The sequence below is a fragment of the Peromyscus eremicus genome, chromosome 2 (genome assembly GCF_949786415.1).
Source record: "Peromyscus eremicus chromosome 2, PerEre_H2_v1, whole genome shotgun sequence".
In the NCBI taxonomy this organism is placed as follows: domain Eukaryota; kingdom Metazoa; phylum Chordata; class Mammalia; order Rodentia; family Cricetidae; genus Peromyscus; species Peromyscus eremicus.
Window position 1 is genome coordinate 78,293,810 of NC_081417.1, and position 19,031 is coordinate 78,312,840.

General features: G+C 46.1%; 1 protein-coding gene across 2 annotated transcripts; it reads left to right on the forward strand.

Moving 5' to 3' along the window:
* Positions 1 to 10,358: 10,358 nt before the first annotated feature.
* On the forward strand, positions 10,359 to 17,854 carry Gng10 (G protein subunit gamma 10). 2 transcript variants are annotated; one of them, XM_059254403.1, is made up of 3 exons: positions 10,359 to 10,491; positions 14,442 to 14,573; positions 17,070 to 17,854. In XM_059254403.1, the coding sequence occupies exons 1-2, from the start codon at positions 10,411 to 10,413 to the stop codon at positions 14,565 to 14,567; spliced, it is 207 nt and encodes a 68-aa protein (XP_059110386.1). In that variant the 5' UTR covers positions 10,359 to 10,410; the 3' UTR covers positions 14,568 to 14,573; positions 17,070 to 17,854. The 2 variants fall into 2 exon arrangements, with proteins under 2 accessions (XP_059110386.1, XP_059110387.1); XM_059254404.1 differs by having other exon boundaries at positions 17,075 to 17,854.
* Positions 17,855 to 19,031: the final 1,177 nt, after the last annotated feature.

Consider the following 19,031-nt stretch of genomic DNA (forward strand, 5'->3'; position numbering starts at 1 on the left):
CTTTTAAAAGCTCAGCCCAGGCACTGGGTAGCTCGGTTGGTAAAGTACACACAGTGGGGAGTGACTTTGGTCCCCCCCACCCTCCGATCTTATGTAAAAAAAATGCCAGGCATGGTGGCATACTCAAACCAGAGACCCTGTCTCTGAAAACAAGGTGGACAGCACCTGAAAAATGAAAGCCAGGCTTGCCCTCTGGCTTCCATATACACCCCCACACTTGTGCATCTGCACACACATGAACACACACATATAGCCCAAGTAAATGACATATACACAGTTCCATCCTTGCCAATAAGCCGAGACTTGAGGTCAGTTATTTTAATGTGAATGGATTTCAGTTGCTAATTACAAAAATAGAATTTGAGCTGGGCAGTGGTGGCGCACGCCTTTTAATCCCAGCACTCAGGAGGCAGAGGCAGGCGGATCTCTGAGTTCAAGGTCAGCCTGGTCTACAGAGCAAGTTCCAGGACAGGCTCCAAAACTACACGGAGAAACCCTGTCTCTCTCAAAAAAAAAAAAAAAAAAGAAGAATTTGATCAAGCCATCAGTCATCAGTAGGGCTCTTTGCAGCCTGGAATTCTGAAATGACACAATTATTTAGAGTTCTATAAACTTCAGTTGGAAATGTTTTATGTGTCCATTCTTCTTTAGGGTTGTGGAGAATCATGTAATTAGCACACATTGCTGGTTATTATCTGTGAATAACGTTGTGTTGTATAAGGTCCAGAAAGAAATAGCAGTTCTAGTGTACTTCACCATTTTCCAAGACTTCTCTAATTGCCTATATTTTTCTAGTTTCATTTCTGTTACTGTGACGAGCACCCTGACAAAAAGCAACAATTCCATTTTGGGGAAAGGCTGAAACTCAAACAGCTCGTTCTATCATACCAGTCAAGAGCAAGGAGAGAATGTGTGTATCTTTGCTTCTCATATTGTTCAGCATTTCCTTGCTAGGGAATGGTGCTGCCTGTAGTTGCCTGGGTCTTCCTACCCCAGACATGTCCACAGGCCAACCTCATTGAGACTCTGTTTCCAGCTAATTTTAGGTTGTATCAAGTTGACAATGAAAACTAACCAGCACACCTATTTATAAGGAAAATGGGAAGATGCTCAGCCAATGAAAATATGTATCTTTGGATATTCTTTTGTCTGTTTTTTATTTCTGTATTTGTAGAAGTGTCCACTGAAGGCTGTTCACATGGGAGTTTGGGCACGGTTATCGCATGAATCAAGGTGGACTCTTACAGAAAGATGTTTTCCCCTTCCCTCAATTCACTGTACTTTAACATCTCAGGCTAAAGGAAAGGCCATTGCTTGCTACAGTCACTGTACTTCACTGTACTCTGCCCATCTTCCACCAAAACCAAATCTCTCCATTTTAGAACCATCTAGACTAGAGGCCCTACAGCTTCATTAGTGTAGGAGTATGGGTTGGTTGATAGAGCATAGCTGTTCATTGCTGCCTACTCGTCAATTCATGTAATTGAAGTCTGCAAAATTGCTCTTTTGGGTTTTATTCATATAAATATCTTCATAACAGACCTGCTATTAGCCCTTTCTTCATTGATATATTTCTTATGAATTCTCCAAGTTCTATAAATTAAAAGTTGCAGCCCTTCATGGATCAGCAGGATCAACATAGTAAAAATGGCCATCCTATCAGCTACAAATTAAAAGCTATCCCCATCAGTTCTCATCAAAATTCCATCACAGTTCTTGACAGACCTTGAAAGGATAATACTCAACTTCATATGGGAAAACAAACCCAGGATAGCTAAAACAATCCTGAACAATAAAAGAACTTCCAGAGGTATTACCGTCCCTGATTTCAAAGCTGTATTACAGAGCTATAGTAATAAAAACTGAGTAGTGCTGGGCAGTGGTGGCGCATGCCTTTAATCTCATCACTCGGGAAGCAGAGGCAGGCGGATCTCTGTGAGCTTGAGGCCAGCCTGGGCTACAAAATGAGTTCCAGGACAGCCAGAGCTGTAACAGAGATACCCTGTATTTTTTTTTTTTTTTTTTTTTTGGTTTTTCGAGACAGGGTTTCTCTGTGTAGCTTTGTGCCTTTTCCTGGATCTCGCTCTGTAGACCAGGCTGGCCTCGAAGTCACAAAGATCCACCTGCCTCTGCCTCCCGAGTGCTGGGATTAAAGGCGTGCGCCACCACTGCCCGGCAAGATACCCTGTCTTGAAAAAACAAACAAACAAAAATAGTATCAGCATGAAAGCACAAGTCAATCAGTGAAATGAATTGAATACCCAGATATAAATCCACACACCTATGGATACCCAGTTGATAAGCCAAAAAGGCACAATGGGGAGAAAAACAAAAAAAAGCATCTTTAACAGTGGTGCTGGTCTATATGTCAGCATGTAGAAGAATGCAAGTAGATCCCTATCTATGACCTTGCACAAAACTCAAGTCCAGCTGAACCAAAAACCTCAACATAAATCCAGATACATTGAACCTGACAGAAGAGAAAGTGGGGAGTAGCCTTGAACACATTGGCATGGGAGACAACTCCCTGAACTGAATACTGATAGTACAGGCACTACTATGATCAATAAATATGACCACTCAATAGGACAAGATGGCAGCCTGTAGAATGGGAAAAGATTTTCACTCAACTGCACATCCGATAGAGGACTAGTATCCAAGATATATAAAGAACTTAAGAAACTAGACATAAACCAATCCAATTAAAAAATGGAGGACAGCTAGGTGACATGGTGCATGCCTTTAATCCCAGCACTTGGGAGGTAGAGGCAGGCGATCTCTGTGAGTTCAAGGCCAGCCTGGTCTACCAAGTGAGTTCCAGGCCAGCTAGGGCTGTTACACAGAAACCCTGTCTTGTGGGGATGGGGGCTAACATCTAAACAGAATTCTCAATAGAGGAAATCTCAGATGGCTGAGAAACACTGTAAGAAATGTTCAACATCCATAGCCATCAGGGAAATGCAAATCTTACACCTGTCAGAGTGGCTAAGATCAAAACTACAAGAGACTGCTCATGCTGGTGAGGTGTGGAGTGGTTCCCCAGAAAACTGGGACTCGATCTACCTCAAGACCCAGCTATAACACTCTTGGGTACATACCCAAAGGATGCTCCGTCCTACCATAAGGACACTTGCTCAATATGTTCATGGCAGTTTTGTACATAATGGCAAGAAAGTGGAAACAACCTAGATGTCCCTCAACCAACAAACAGATAAAGACATTATGGTACATTTACACAATGAAGAATTACTCAGCTGTTAAAAAAAAATAACATCATGAAATTTATAGGCAAATGGATGGAATCAGAAAAAAATCTGAGTGAGGTAACCCAACCCAGAAAGACAAACATGGTATGTACTCATTCATAAGTGGATATTAGCTGTTAAGTAAATGATAACCATATTACAATCCACAGACCCAGAGAGGCTAGGTAACAAGGGCTCTGGAGGGGACACATGGATCTCCCTGGGAAGGGGAAATAAAATAGATTTTGCCGGGCAGTGGTGGCGCACGCCTTTAATCCCAGCACTCGGGAGGCAGAGCCAGGCGGATCTCTGTGAGTTCGAGGCCAGCCTGGGCTACCAAGTGAGTTCCAGGAAAGGCGCAAAGCTACACAGAGAAACCCTGTCTCGAAAAACAAAAAACAAAACAAAAAAAAATAGATTTTGCTGGTAGGAATAGGAATAGGAGGGATCCAGTTGTGGGGGAGCATGGAGCGAGAGTACAGGAAGAAATTACTGGAATTGGAGGGCTTTGTGGGGGGTGTGATATGGAAATCTAGTGCAGTAGAAACTCCCAGGATTCTGTGAGGTGACCCTAGCAAGGACTCCTAGTAATGGAGGATACGGAGACAGAACTGGCTACCTTCTTTAACCTTGCAACTTCCCATGGTGGGACTGGGACACCAACCCAGCCACAAAACCTTCAACCTACAATCCTGTCCTGCCTGCAAGATTTACTGGGGGTGGGGTGGGGATGGAAGCACAGAACTTGTGGGAGTGGCCAACCAATGACTGGTCTAATCCGAGGCACACGCCACGAAAGGGAGCCCATGCCTGACAGTGCCTGGATGATCAGGAACCCAAGGCTGAATAGCCCAGAGACCTAGGATAGGAAAAAGTAAGTCAATGAAATGATTCATAGCGATATTCTGCTACACTCAGAGACTGGTGCCTAGCGCAACTGTTATCAGAGAGGCTTCCTCCCACAGCTGATGGGAGCAGATGCAGAGACCCACAGCCAAACCTTAGGCAGAGCTCTGGGAACCCCATGAAAGAGGAGGAGAAAGGATTGTAGGAGCCAGAGGGGTCGAGGACACCAGGTAAACAGAATTAACTAAGCAGGGCTCACGTGACAAACACAGGGCCTGCATGGGTCTGCACCAGGTCCTTTGCATATACATTATAGTTGTTAGCTTGGTGTTCTTGTGGAACTCCTAACAGTGGGAGTGGGGGTGTTTCTACTCTTTGGTCTGCTCTTGGGACTCTTTTCCTCCTACTGGGTTGCCTCACCCAGCCTTGATGTGAGGGTTTGCACCTAGTCTTACTGCATCTTCTTAGGCCATGCTCGGTTGACATTCCTGGGAGCTCTGCTCTTTTCTGAGGAAAACAGTGGATCTCGGGTAGAGGAGAGGTGGGATGGGGCTGAGAGGAGTGGAGGGAGGAGAGGCTGGAGTTGGGATGTAATGGGAGAAGAATAAGTTGCAGCTTTATCACACCCCTCAGATCTCCCTGCCTGGAATCTAAACACTGAGGCTGGCACACAAGATTCTTTAAACATTACATGACAAAGAACAAGCTTGGGGAATTAACTAGTTTAGTTCTGTTGCATTTATGTTTAGAAACATCAGTTTGTTTCCTTTGGGTTTATCTGGGGCGAGGAGTGAGGACAGCAAACATTTAACACCTAAACCTTGGAAATACTGATTGAACGGATGCCAGGAATCCCAGCACTCGGGAGGCAGAGGCAGGCAGATCTCTTGTGAGCTTGAGGCCAGCCTGGGCTACAGAGCGAGATCCAGGACAGCCAGAGCTACATAATGGACCCTGTCTCAGAAACAAGCAAACTAAGTGGGCTGCTGAAAGAGGACAAACTGGACACAGTGAAAGTTCTGTGGAAATCAGAAGGGAAACTTGGATCTAGCCACTGTGGAACACTGAACCAAACATGATCTCTCTGCATCTGAGACTCTGAGAGGAGCCGTGTATGGATGAGTGACAGTTACTCTGATTAGCAAAATGTGATGACTTCACTATAAGTACGGGACAAAGTCAAACCTAGAACCTAGTTGTTAATAACCCAGTTATTTAACTTTCCTGGTTTCCTCATCTGTAAGATGATGGGCTCTTTTTAAATAACCAGGTTTTAAAATTCTACAATATAAATCTACTGAATTCATACAACTCTAATGTAGGTAAACATGCATAATTTTCAGGGGTCTGAAGTAGATAGATTACTTGTACATGACAAATGCTGTGGCTATTTTTAAAGCATGCATAGTTAATAAATTTTAACCAGCGCCTTAGTTTTTAAAGGATTTAATCTTCAACAGTTGTATGGCCTCAGGTCAGTGGAATGTGATGTTCCTGTAGATTCCCCCTTGTTTGATTAGGGAATGGAGAAACATTATTTGGCACTTATTTTTTATTAGTAGGATGGTAAAGTACAGGACGGAGGGTCAAAGGACCGTAGACATGGGGGTGGGACACAAAGGACACTGATATTTCAAGCTGATATTCTCAGGAGTAGGGATTTAAAGTGTTTACCGTAGGTCTGAGGATGCAGCTTTTTTTTTTTTTTTTTTTTTTAAATTACCTTAACCAAGCCGGGAAGTGGTGGCACACACCTTTACTCAGGAGGCAGAGGCAGGCGGATCTCTGTGAGTTCGAAGGCTAGCCTGGTCTACAGAGTGAGTTCCAGGACAGGCTCCAAAGCTACACAGAGAAACCCTGTCTCAAAAAAAATAAAAAAAAAAAATGAAAAGAAAAATTACCATAGCCATGGCGTGGGGGGGGGGGGGCGGAAGGGGGTGTGCGGGTGACAAAATTTTAAAAGCCACTGATGTGTGCATTTCAGCTGTGGCCTGGCCTGTCTCCAGTGTTCTGCAAGCCTGGCACATTTGCAAAAAAAAGCTTCTAGTGTGCTAGGTGAGGCAACCTCCTGAAAAGGAAGATAAACTTCGTTTTGGTTTTGAGAAACAGATTCACTGTGTAGCCCCAACAGGCCTCAAACTACGTGTGTGCCACCATGGGCATGATTCCAAAGTCCTAGGTGACAAGCACCACACAGACGATGGTGTGCCTTTGTCTTAGGGATAGCCTGAGATCAGATGGTGTGCCTTCGTCTTAGGGATAGCCCTCTTGACCAGGGGACATCAAGGGGCTTCATGCCCAAACAGCTGCTTGTCTCAAAATCAGACCATTCCTGTTGAAGAAGAACAGGAAATAACAGAGGCGGTCAGGAGCAGTGAGTGGGTGCAGGAGTGACAGAGGGGCCAGACTAGGCATTCCTGCGTCCGGGCTGACACACAGTGTGGCGTCATGTTAACCCTGGCAACTCCAAAGTCTTCATTGCTAATATCGTTGACTTTTGCTGTGCAGAAGTCTCATGCAGACATCTTGGTGTTAAACATTTTCAGCACCTTAGAGGGCTGCAAACAGAGATACCACTGTTTCTCCTGAACTGAACTCCACATTATTCTTTACTGTTTGTCTCAGATCTACGCCTGTCTCCTGATTCCGAATGCGAGCATCTGTCCTGGCCTCTGCTGCTGAACCCTTCGCCCCCTTTCCTCCACATTTCATAACCACCGTGAAATACTCTTCAGTCTTTCAGCACCCCCCACCTCGATTCCTACACTTACAGTCCTCTCCATGACTGCATGCCAGCTCCTTCCACCGGAACGACAAAACCAGTCTACTATTTGATTTTTTAAAGATTTATTTATTTATTATGTATACTATGTTCTGTCTGCATGTATGACTGCAGGCCAGAAGAGGGCGCCAGATCTCATTACAGATGGTTGTGGGCAACCATGTGGTTGCTGGGAATTGAACTCAGGACCTCTGGAAGAGCAGCCAGTGCCCTTAACCTCTGAGCCATCTCTCCAGCACCTCTTTTTTTAGTTTTCCATGATTTTGGCTGAGCGGCTTCGGGTCTTCTGTCATCCACCAAAGGCCTCTGCTTCTTCACTTATCCTCTCCAGTGTGCATCACTTCCCCGTCTCCTCGCTGGACTCTGTTCACTTTCCTCTTTGCCGTCTGCATGGCTTGTGTTCAAGGTCCAGGTCTCACTGTCTGAGAGCCTTTTACCCTTCAGCCTGAACTTGGCGGAGTCCTCTGCCTTTTCTTTTTAACTCACAGCCATTCTGCTCTGCCCTTGTCAGCCTAGCAGTATATCTCCACCCCCTTGCTCTGTCCTTAGTGCTAGAGAAGCTTGCAGCTAGAGGGGACTCTCAAATGTGAAAGCCCGCTCCTGTCACCAGGCAGGTGTCACTGCCTCAAAGACCATGGACACATAGCTCACAAAAGTAATACAGGACGAGGCTGGAGAGACGGGCCAGCAGTTAGGGGCACTCACTGCTCTTGAAGAATTTCCAGGTTGGATTCCCAGATCTCACATCAGGTGGTTCACACAGCCTGTAATTCTAGCTCCAGGGGATCCGATGCCCTTTTCTGACCTCAGGCACCCTCACACGGGCAGAAACACAGAAATATATATACACACACATAAAAAAAAAAAACTGTAAAAAGAATATAGGAAATTTCAATCTCAAGGCATTTACAAGATGTAATATACCATTTTTCATCTTCTAGATAATGAACAGCAATGCAAGTTGTACATTAATTGCGGCATAAAAACAGGCACTCATCTTTCAGTGAGAAAATTGTTAGTACATGTCATAAGACAGGCTAAGAAAAATTGAAAATGATCACATGCTTTTTTTTTTTTTTTTAAATGAAAGATGATTGCTGGGTGTGGTGGTGCATGCTTTTAATCCCAGCACTGGGGAGGCAGAGACAGGTGGATCTCTGAGTTTAGGGCCAGCCTGGTCTACAAGTGAGTTCCAGGACAGTCAGGGTTACACAGAGAAACTGTCTTGGGAAAAAGAAGAAGAAAGGAAAGAAAGAAAGAAAGAAAGAAAGAAAGAAAGAAAGAAAGAAAGAAAGAAAGAAAGAAAGTTAGTTTTCTAACCCACACAATTTTTGAACTAAGGTTTTTGTTGTTGTTGTTGTTGTTTTGGGTTTTTTGTTTGTTTTTTGGACTCAGTTTTTATCATCATGAAAAAAAAAGAAATAAAAGGACAGGAAGGACATGACTGCTCCTAGGTATGATGGAGGGGGCAGTTTATTGTAGATATAAGGGAGAGCATAGTCAGAGGCAGGGACATCTGGGAGAGTCCAGAGTGGACATGACCAGACTGAGCTGGGCCAGTGGGAAAGGGGAAGAGGGGAGAGGGGAACCAGGTGCAGCAGCCAGGAGGCCGAAGGTCCAAAAGGGGCAGGGAACCAAAATGTCTGGATTACACAGGGAAGAGCCTCTGGGGAAGGGCAGCCCAGCCCCTGGGCTGGAGAGTTCAGGGTAGAGGGCAGAGTATACCAGCCATACCCCTGTAACAGGTAGGGACTGAAGGATGCTGGGAGAACCTGGAGGCCAGGTCGGCTTTCACACATTAAATGGCCATTTGCCCCGGGTTTGAAACGTATATTTTGGCTGTGAGCCTAGCCTTGAACAGCTGAGCCGTCTGTCCAGTCCTTTTTCTTGTCTTTTCTTTTTTCTTTTTTAGTTTTCCTAAACAGGTCTTTTTTTTGGGGGGGGGGGGAGGGCGTTTTCAAGACAGGGTTTCTCTGTGTAGTTTTGGTGCCTGTCCTGGATCTCATTCTGTAGACCAGCTGGCCTCAAACTCACAGAGATCCACCTGCCTCTGCCTCCCGAGTGCTGGGATTAAAGGCATGCACTACCACCGCCCCCGCCCCCGGGCTCCTGGGTTTGAAACTTAACACTCAATTACTCAGTCACTAGTTCCTCCTGCCTCAGCCAATGAAGTCATGGGATCACAGGCATGTGGCACCAGGTTTGCCATAAATATTGACACTCATTGACCCATCCATTCTACTTTCAGCATGCTGCCTGGGAATTAGAGGCCCTTCTAATTAATTCCTGTTATGGAATCCAGTACCTGGGGACTGGGCCGAGGGAGAAGCTGACCTGTGATGTAATGACCGTAAAGACCTCAGATGACCCTAAAAGGAACTCCAGAGTTGGGATGATCAATCTGATTGCCTCAATTTGAGGGGGTCACGGGTTGGGGTAAGAATCTCACTGAATGGAGATTGGCTATTGGATATGTTTTTCGATGGCTCTTAGGTCCAGAGAGGGAGGACTCAGCAGTCTGGAAATTGGATACTTCAGCAACAAATCCTTTTTAAGTAGCAATTGGTTTAAGGTAGGTGTTCACAACCTATGCGTGGAGATCCCCATGGCAAACTTTTATCTCCAAAAAGTATTTACATTACGATTCATAACAGTAGCAAATTACAGTTATGAAGTACCAACGAAAATAATTTTATGATAGGGGACCCCATATGAAGAACTGTATGAAAGGGTGGCAGCATTAGACAGGTGAAGAACCTCCAGTCTAAGGGAAGGCTGATGGTCAATACAAGCCAGGGAGATCCATTTGGGGAGTTCTAGCCCCCTCCCCAATAACCATAAAAAAAGGGGTGGTTTTGGTTCTGGGTTGTCTAAGCAGGGTTAGAAGAAAACATGGATTTTCTTCAAGAAAACATGGACTTTCTTCGCAGCACTACTGAGTCTGTCCACATTGAAAGTCATGAGCCCAACACTCAGCAGAACCAGGAGATGAGAATTTGGGCCTTGAAAATATTTTTAAGTAATTAAACGCACTGCTTTAAAACTCTCTGGGCTTTTCCCCCCCACTGTTACCCAGTTTAGTGTGTGCAGACAGATACGAATGATGTACAAGAATGGCGGCATAGACATGTAGTAAAGTGTAAAAAGACAAAACAAAAACTTCAGGTTAATGATCCCAGTACAAAAAAGAAGAAGAAAAGAAAAGAAACTCAGGACAAGACTAGAAACAATGGTCCTAGCCAGGGGGTGAGACCATTTTATTCGGTATGTTTCAAAGATGCCAGGCTGGGATTTTCGCCCCAACGAGCAGGACTTTCTTGAGCTTGCTTTTCCACGGAAACCCTACCGTGCCCTTCCCTTCGCAGCGCAGGCGCCACCTAGGTGTGTCCGGAGGCAGCGGCGACCGCGGCGGCGGGCCGGCTCGCGACCCCAGCGCGGGGACAGCGGGGCGGGCGCGGCGCCTTCCCCGCCCCGGGGCGGCACCCCGCTCGGCCGCGGTTCCTCCCAGCCGGGCCCGGCGTGCCAGCTTCAGCCGCCATGTCTTCCGGGGCCAGCGTGAACGCCATGCAGCGCCTGGTGGAGCAGCTCAAGCTGGAGGCCGGCGTGGAGAGGATCAAGGTGAGCATCCGCCCGGCGGGACCCCGGAGCCGGCCCCGCCGCCCTCGGAGCGAGCGGCGCGCAGGAGCCCGCGGCCCGGCGGAGGTGGCCGCTGCCGGGCCGGGCGCGCGCCGGAGCCTTGGGGGCTCGCGAGCCCGGCGTGGACGCGGGCTAGCTCCGGCCGCGACCCCCCGGGCCAGCGCTGGAGGCCCCACGGGTGCCCGGCCACGCAGCCTGTCCCGGGACGTGGCCGAGGCCCGAGGGCCCTCGTGGGCGTGTCCACCCCGGGCCGGCGACACGCTGGCGGCCTGGACCCTGCCTGAGCCGCTGCAGCAGGAGGATGCTGTTTAAAGACGGGGAGGGAGGCCACTGAATGGGCGGGTGAGAGCGAGGGCGAAGAAGGATGCTCGAGCTGGGGCGTCGGGAGGGAGAGTTTGGGGAAATGAGTTCCGTTTGGGGTCTGTGGATTTTAGAGATATCCAGGAGAGATGTAGCCGTGTGGGCGGAAGCCCGCAGCACAAGGCCAAAAAAAAAGTCATCGACATACGTGAGTGTGAAATACACCAAGAGCAGAACTTGTAGCGTGCCACCAGGGACAAATCAAAAGGGATTGCCCGGAGAAGGCGAGGGAAGGATTATAAAAAAAAAAAAAGCTAGAGGGATGGCTCAGTGGTTAAGAGTCCTGCCTTCTGTTCTGGAGGACCCAGGTTCAATTCCCAGCACCCACACATGGCGGCTCACCACCATCAGTAACAGTTTCAGGGGACCTCTCATGCCCTCCTCTGGCCCCCTCGGGCATCAGGCATGCACGTGTTGCAGACAGACAGACATGCAGTCAACACAGCCGTAAGATAAAATAAAACGGAGGCTCATGACCACAGCCAGTGTTTACTCAGTTGGCTGAGTGTGTGATTGATTTGCAGTGTGTAGGTAGGTGTGGATGCACCGTCATGGTAGGTAATTTCCTCAGTAGTGTATTAATTCTGGACCTGGTGCTACTCCAGGGAATTGGGGGTTCAGATGGGTACGGTAAACGAACAAATTGACCAATAAACAGAATGATTTCAGATAGCCAGGCTTACAGTAAAGGCGCGGAGTACGGAGAAGTGCCAGTAAGGTGTAGTAACCTACTCTGGATTTTGTAAGAGGCCAGGCAGGTTAAAAAAAATCTAGTTTTAAAGAGGAAATAACTTTTTTTTTTTAATTTCGAAAATAAAAAAGGGGTTTGGGGGGAGTGATAGGAGAGATTTTTTTGCTTTGTCCTTATTTTGTTCTGCCAAGGGAAGAAACCAAGGGGAGCACGGTGAATGTAGAGGGGTGGGTGGGTGTGGAGGGTTCGGGGTGGTATTTTCCAGGTCAGGGAGAAAGGAAGTGGAGTTGTGTGTAGAGTGCCCCTGATTATGCAAATACTGGATGTGGCCACGGCTGTCTTGTGAAACAGGAAGCTGTTTTCTTCTGGGACAGTGAGACGGGAACTAGCTAAGGATGGAGGAAGTGCCTTCCACCGTGGCTCAGTGGCCTGAGCAGTCACAACCTGAACGCGAAGTGCGAGGCCTGTACCGCTTGTGGTTCCTTTTCCCTCACTGGCATCTGATGCCCAAGGATTCTGAGGGCAGGAAGCAAAGGGAGGTTGATCCAGGTGGTGGGTGAGGAAGAGGTATGCCAGAGAGTGGCTCTGGGGCCCAGGAGCTTGAGGGTCTGGGTCAGCCTTCTAGGGATGGGGAAGACCTAAGGAGCAGCGACATCTAGTGGTCACTGGGTAGTCAATGCAAGAGAGTCAACACCACCCTGGATGATTGACATCGTCGCGGGCCCTCACCGCCCAAGGTGGGGCAGTTACTGGTGTTGGCTGGAGCTATTGGCAGAGATAAGGCTGTTTGAGGAGAGGACGTGAAGGGCTAAAGCTGGAACTGTCCAAAGTGTTCCGTATCGTTGCGCATCAGACCTGGCAGGAAAGCCGATCAAGTGCCTGCTCACACACCTGTGGATATCCATCACAGGGAAGAGACTGACCTCGAGGGAAGAGAAAGGACAGTGGATGATGACACACACTGGGCGTTCAGGTGAACTTGGGCAGCGCTTTAAGGGAGTCACATTACAGAATCTAGTCAGCTTCATTTCAGGGCTCAGTCCTGGATGTTCTTGGCACACTCAGACACTGGTTTTCTAGCATCCCTTTCTGGGGACTGGGAAGCCTGCTGTCTCAAGGAGTCCTCCTCTGGAGTGGCCTCTAAGAACCCAGGTGGGACAACCCAACCTCCATGGCAGGGGCCAGCTTACAGGGTTTGGGGCTTGTCCCGTCACCCAGCATCTCTCCCGTGACCCTGCTGAGAGCCACTCACCTCTGTCACTCGGTTCGTTTTCCTCTGAGCATCCCCTTTACCTGTCTCCATGTTCTTTATGCCAGGGTCTGGTTAGTCCCCTTTCTCCAGGGGTCCTGGGAGAGTCTCCTACCTACCCCACCATGTGCAGTTCACCTGTTTCCCTGATACCCAGTAAGCGTAAGCGTGGACATGAGTTGTTCTGCATGTCTTTAGAAATTAATAACTTACATAAACCCATTAGTTCCAATTATAACTAATGTGAAAACATCAGAGTTTCTATTGATGGAAAAACTAGCTTAAATGTTAGTCTGGTTATATATATTGTATTTTATATACTAACAACTAAAATTTTTAGTACTAAAAGCAAATCTCTAAGGCACTTCAGAAACTGGGTATCAACTGTAAGCATATGGCAAACAGCTGTAACAGAATTGTATTAGTCTGTTTCTGTTGCTAATAGCTAAGTACCACATGCAGGGTACCATAAAGAAAACAAGTTTGCCGGGCGGTGGTGGCGCACGCCTTTAATCCCAGCACTCCGGAGGCAGAGCCAGGTGGATCTCTGTGAGTTCGAGGCCAGCCTGGTCTAGAGAGCGAGATCCAGGAAAGGCACCAAAACTACACGGAGAAACCCTGTCTTGAAAAACCAAAAAAAAAAAAAAAAAGCAAGTTTATTTTAGCTTCTGGCTCTGGAGGGTCCAGGGTCTAGAGGGGTCGCATCTGCTGATGCCTTTCTAGCTGGTCACTTCCCACGGCAGCATAGGGTTTTTCGTGATGGAGGCAGGGAGCATGCTTGCCTGTGTCTGTCCCTCGGGCTTCCTTCAGATAGAGCCTCCAGTATTTAGTCATGGGGGGCTCCACCCTGATGACTTTATCTAATACCAATCTCCTCCCAATCCTCTTGTGGCTGGAGAGATGGCTCAATGATTAAGAGCACTGGCTATTCTTCCTGGGGTCCTGAGTTCAATTCCCAGCACCTACATAGTGGCTCACAACCATTAATAACTATAGTCTCCTGGGACCTGATGCACTCTTCATACATAAACAAGTCTCCACCCTTCGTAGTGAAAATTAAATTTCTACATATAAGCCCTTGGAGGACACACTCAAACCATGACTAAAACATAATCAATAGCCATGTTTTATTTATTATTATGATGATGATGATGATGATGATTATCAATAGTACAGTTATTACTCTTGTGCATTGTGCCAGGGATTGACTCCAAGGCCTCGCTTGTGCTAGGCAAGCATTCTATCACTGAGCCCCACCCTCAGCCCCAGAGAGCACATTCTTAACCAGAAAGCTGTACTTTCTGGAAAGTCTATCACTTGTTTGGCACAGACTGGACAGTCACATGTTTTACATAGTAGACATTTGTACTGGGAGCTTGAGAATGAGCCATTTCCTTACCAGTTCAGTCTCAAAACTAGGATTCTAAATGGATCGGAGCTGCAGCTTTTCCTTTGTTCAAGCACACCCAATGTACCCGAAACTCCACCGTAGAGTGCTGTCTTTCCTGGAAGTGAGTGAGTGGAATGAGCAGAGAGCCTTGGATAATGACAGTGTTGTCCCGCCTCAGGCTGTCTATGCCTCCTGCCGCTGGGCCTGGCTCTGAGCAGGGTGCCCGCTGTGCTTTGTCTCAGGTCTCTCAGGCTGCTGCAGAGCTTCAGCAGTACTGCATGCAGAATGCCTGCAAGGACGCCCTGCTGCTTGGTGTCCCAGCTGGAAGCAACCCCTTCCGGGAGCCCCGATCCTGCGCTTTACTGTGAAGACTGGTGAGTTAGGATGCACATGCCGTCCTGGGGTCATCGTGTTATCAGGGAGGATTTGGGCAACAGGTTAAAAACAAACAAAAACCTGTCAAAAGGCTGGACTTTGCCTGATGGGTGATTCTGGTCTGTAGTTTCCCTGCATGTGGAAAAGGTCTAGCTAAGAGAAACTCTGTTCTCTTCAGCACTCTGTGACATGCTGTCTGTCACCTTGTGCACGTGAGCTCTTTAACTGAGCTGACTGCAGTATCTCTTGACCTTAATTCCCTCTCTGCTCTTATAGCATCTCAGAGCTGTGATTTGCTATCTGGTGTTTCCAACTGACTTGTTTCTCTAGGGACGAAGAAAGGGCTGACTTTGTCTGCCTTGGGCTGTGCTTTCTCCCTTGATTGTGTGTGTGTGTGTGTGTGTGCGTGCGCGCATGTGAAGGGGCAGGCTAAAGGAGTTTTAACAGGTTTATTCATTAGAATGGCATGGCATTAGTTTGACTGTTTTGCATTGAGGTCTTATATTTTCCAATTTTTAAAAATTTTATTGATTTATGGTCAATGAGAATGAAGTTTAAATCCATTAGGGGAAAATGAAAATTACAAGCATTTCTAGAGAAGGGAGTACAATGTCAAGTGTTAAAAACCAACTGCATAAGAAACCAGCATTTGGAGCACTCAGAACTAGTGGTACCAATGGGGGAAAGGAAAAAAAATGAGAAAGAGGGGCCAAGTTAAGAGACTGAAACAGTGGGGGGCGCTCACCAACCTAAGACAGAGGGCCTGTGTGGCTTGGGCAGGCGTCTCCATGATGGGTAAGGTGACCTGCTGACGTCCCACGCAACCTAAGTCAGAAGCTCATTGTTTTAGTAAAAGGGGGACCTGTAGGGTCCTGGCCCCATTTTGGGTAACTGTTGCCTTGCTTGCTGACCTTGACCTTGATATCCTCCCTATGCTAATTCCCTGCCGGGTTCCACCCTCCTGAATGCTTAAGGGAAGTTCCTTGTCTCTGTAATGGGCGTTAACAGCTTAGAAGCAAGATTGTAAAACATCGGTAGCAAACTTCTGCCCTCCAAGGTTCTCCCATTGTTCTGTAAGCCTGTATTCAAGACCTCCTCCCTCCTTCAATAGACAGCATTGGGCATTAAATAAATAAATAAATAAAAAAGAGACTGAAACAGGAACAGGCGCTCTCAAAGGCGTTTTTAGAAATGGGAATTCACAGCAAGGAACAGACACAAACCTGGCCAAGGGTGAGACCCAAGATGCAACAGAAAACAACACAGAATCGGACCAAAAAAAAAACTACAACCCAAATCTCCAGATTTTAATCCAGATGTTATCCTCTGATAGTTCCCCCCACCCCCAGCAGATTCAGAATGAAATGTGGGGCAAACACAGGTAAGAGCTGAGTGTAGACTTTCGGGAAGGTTCACCCTGGATCCCGGCCAGCATCAGGGAAGTACTACTTCGTTTCCATACCCATTGACGTGAAAAGGTAGTGTGTTACAGGAGGGCTTGTGCAAGGTATGTTTTCCGCAGATCAGCAGAGTCTCAGGCTTTCTTAGCGAGTGGATCTTGAAATGATTGACCTCGCAGCCTCCTGGTGCTCTGAGGAAGGGCAGTTCTACCCCGTGGTTATCAGGCTGCCCTGTTGGCTCCCGACAACAAACCCGGAGATCCTTCATCGCCTCCTGCAAACTGTAGTGCTACCAACACTTGGATTTCTGGGAAGGTTCTTCAAAGATTCCTCTTCATTTAAACCATTGTAAAAGTGTCGATCCTGTCCATTGTCAGTGAGAACATGCAGGACAGACAGGGCAGGCTGCCAGTGTGCGCATGCTCAGGTTGTGCCCTCGCTACTTCTCCACCTGGCTGCTTCTGTAGCAAGGGGAAGCTCTCCTCACTCACATTTCCTGGTACGGCTTTGTGAAATGTTGCAAATGGAGCAATCTCCGACTTTTGCCTACCCACCAACCTAAAAACTTTACAAAGTAATGAAAACTGAGCCAGTTCAAGGTCAACCTGGACAACTCAACAAGATGTCCCAAAATAAATAAATGGTTGGGAGTGTAGATCAGCTGCTCAGCATGCGCAAGGCCCACCATCCCCCTGAATTTACTTTTTTTTTTTTTAAGATGATAAGGACATAGATTATTAGTCTTGAGACCAATTTCAAATTTTGTATTTACATAGTAAATGATAATCTTTTTCACATACTTGTAGAAGGAAATTGTTCATATTGAATTAGGAGCTGATTCTATCAGGCACAATTTTCATAGTAAAGAAAGCGGTGCGTTTGGGTTACTAAGGTTAACTGTCTTCCTCTGACACTGTGGATCTCCTTTTACAAAGCACTGTCATGGGTCTGTGTGTCCAAGGATGTGGCTTACATATTTTATTGTATTCATGTATTATTTTCTACTTTGTGACTATTAGCTGTGCTATGAAATGATGAAGTGACTTTATAAGTACATCTCACTAATGTGAAAACCAACCAAACTCTCTCCGACAGGGCAGAAGGTCGCTGGGAAAGCACATGGTGATGGATGACCGCGGCCATGGCCCAAGAAAACAGTTTCAACAGCCAAATCACCTTCTCTGTTGCCTGCTCCTAGAGCCAAATTCTACAGAAATCAGTTTTTTGTTTTTTTTAACCTCACCACCAAATTTACTGAGACGTACCTCTTCCCTCATGGAACCTGTGTTTTTCTGCCTGGGATATAGGATGTTTTACTTACTGGGTATCTGAATTTTAGGAGGGAAACGGTTTATTTTCAAAAACAGTATTTGTAATTTTCCTAACATTTTTATACTCTAATAAAATTTGTTCGTAAGAATTCACAATTACTAAATGAAGAGAAAATATAAAATTGGGGGACTAATTGATATCCTGATTTTTTAAAGGAGAACATTTTCATTTTTTAATGAGATATGGTCTTACTTGGACAGTAGACTTGGGAGATGCTCCTTAGCCAACTGAAAGGTTGATGTAGTGTTAGGTTGCCCATCCTGGGTGAGGTTGGTTAGCTCTTTCTTTAGTTTACAATTTATAATTGTGTTTGTAGCTCTTAAAAATGTGCTTATGCCTTTAAAAAAATGTTTAAAATGTGACCTGCATTCAGAACATTGCAATTGGTTAAAAACAAAATGTGAAATACTACAACCTAAAAGAATTAATGTCACAAGTATTTTATTGGGGTGATGTGCCTTTGATTTAATTGGGGACACTTTTAGAAGGAAAGTTTGTGTTTATAATAACCTTTGAAGAACTTGGAAATAAAATTCTTGCCTAACGCATCATTTTTCATGACAGCAGTATTTTGCATTTGGTTTTGTCGTTTGGGATTCCATGGATTTCTGTTTGCTGTTGAGTCTGAGGACTGCATACCGTGGGTGGCATTTGGGTTTGAAATCCCTGTAGACTGTCTCCAAAAGTAGATGTAAGCATATTATGAAAAGCAATCCCCAATTACTAGCCACAGCTGCTCTCTGGACTAGCTCTGCATGTCACTCCCCCATGAATAAGTAAGTGGGAATACAAGACCGTCAGTCGGATTTCAGTGGAGAAAATGGAAGCCCTCCCTTAGCTGAGGCCTCCTTAATTCTAAGCATCATTCCGATATCAGTGAATTGGATTCCATACTAATAATTTGGGTGTCCTTTTAAGGCTTCTATTTTCTGTTTAATCTTGTCTGAAATTTTACACTATCAATATTTTTTTCTTTTTCAACTATCCCTTTCCTATTATTAGCATTATATAGGTTCCATTCTCTATCTCAATTAACAAGAACTTTAATAAGCATTCCAAATTTCCATTAAAAACAAAATTCTCTTTGGATCCACTTTTTCCCTCAGGAACACTACATGAGATAATTGAGAGAAACTGTAGACATTATACAGATATAAATGTCCCGAGTGTAAGCACATCAGATCCAGCAGGTGCATTAAGAGAAGATGGCACGTGGAAGCCAGATTAACATAGGGGATCTGCCCGTGTAATTCACTGCGGGAGTCGAAGAAGGGACCCTGGGCCAGAAAGTGAGGAAATTCAGCCCTTGTTCTCGATTTCTCTCTCAAACATGGAGGATAAAAACTGCCTTATGGGTTAGTGAGACTGCCTTGCAAGCTGCTGAATTCAACAATATGATTTTTAAAAATTGAAAACAAATTATGGAAATGGCATACTGAAACCTATTTGTCTGCAAACTACAGTGAGTGCTGGTAAATATCTTAGGGGATTAGATCATTGTAACGTGAACTGCTAAACGGTCTGTAAATAAAACCCAGAGCAGATATTGGGGTAAACGTTGAAAGATCAGAGACAAAGAAACAAGCCTCTGCCACGTCTTACCTCTAGGACTCCTCAGCCTGAAATGCCTTAGCCGATAGGCCTCTAGCTGAATGAGCGTCCTCAGCAGAAAAGCTTTAGTTCCTGTCTCCTCACCTTATATACCTTTCTCCGCCCACCATATCA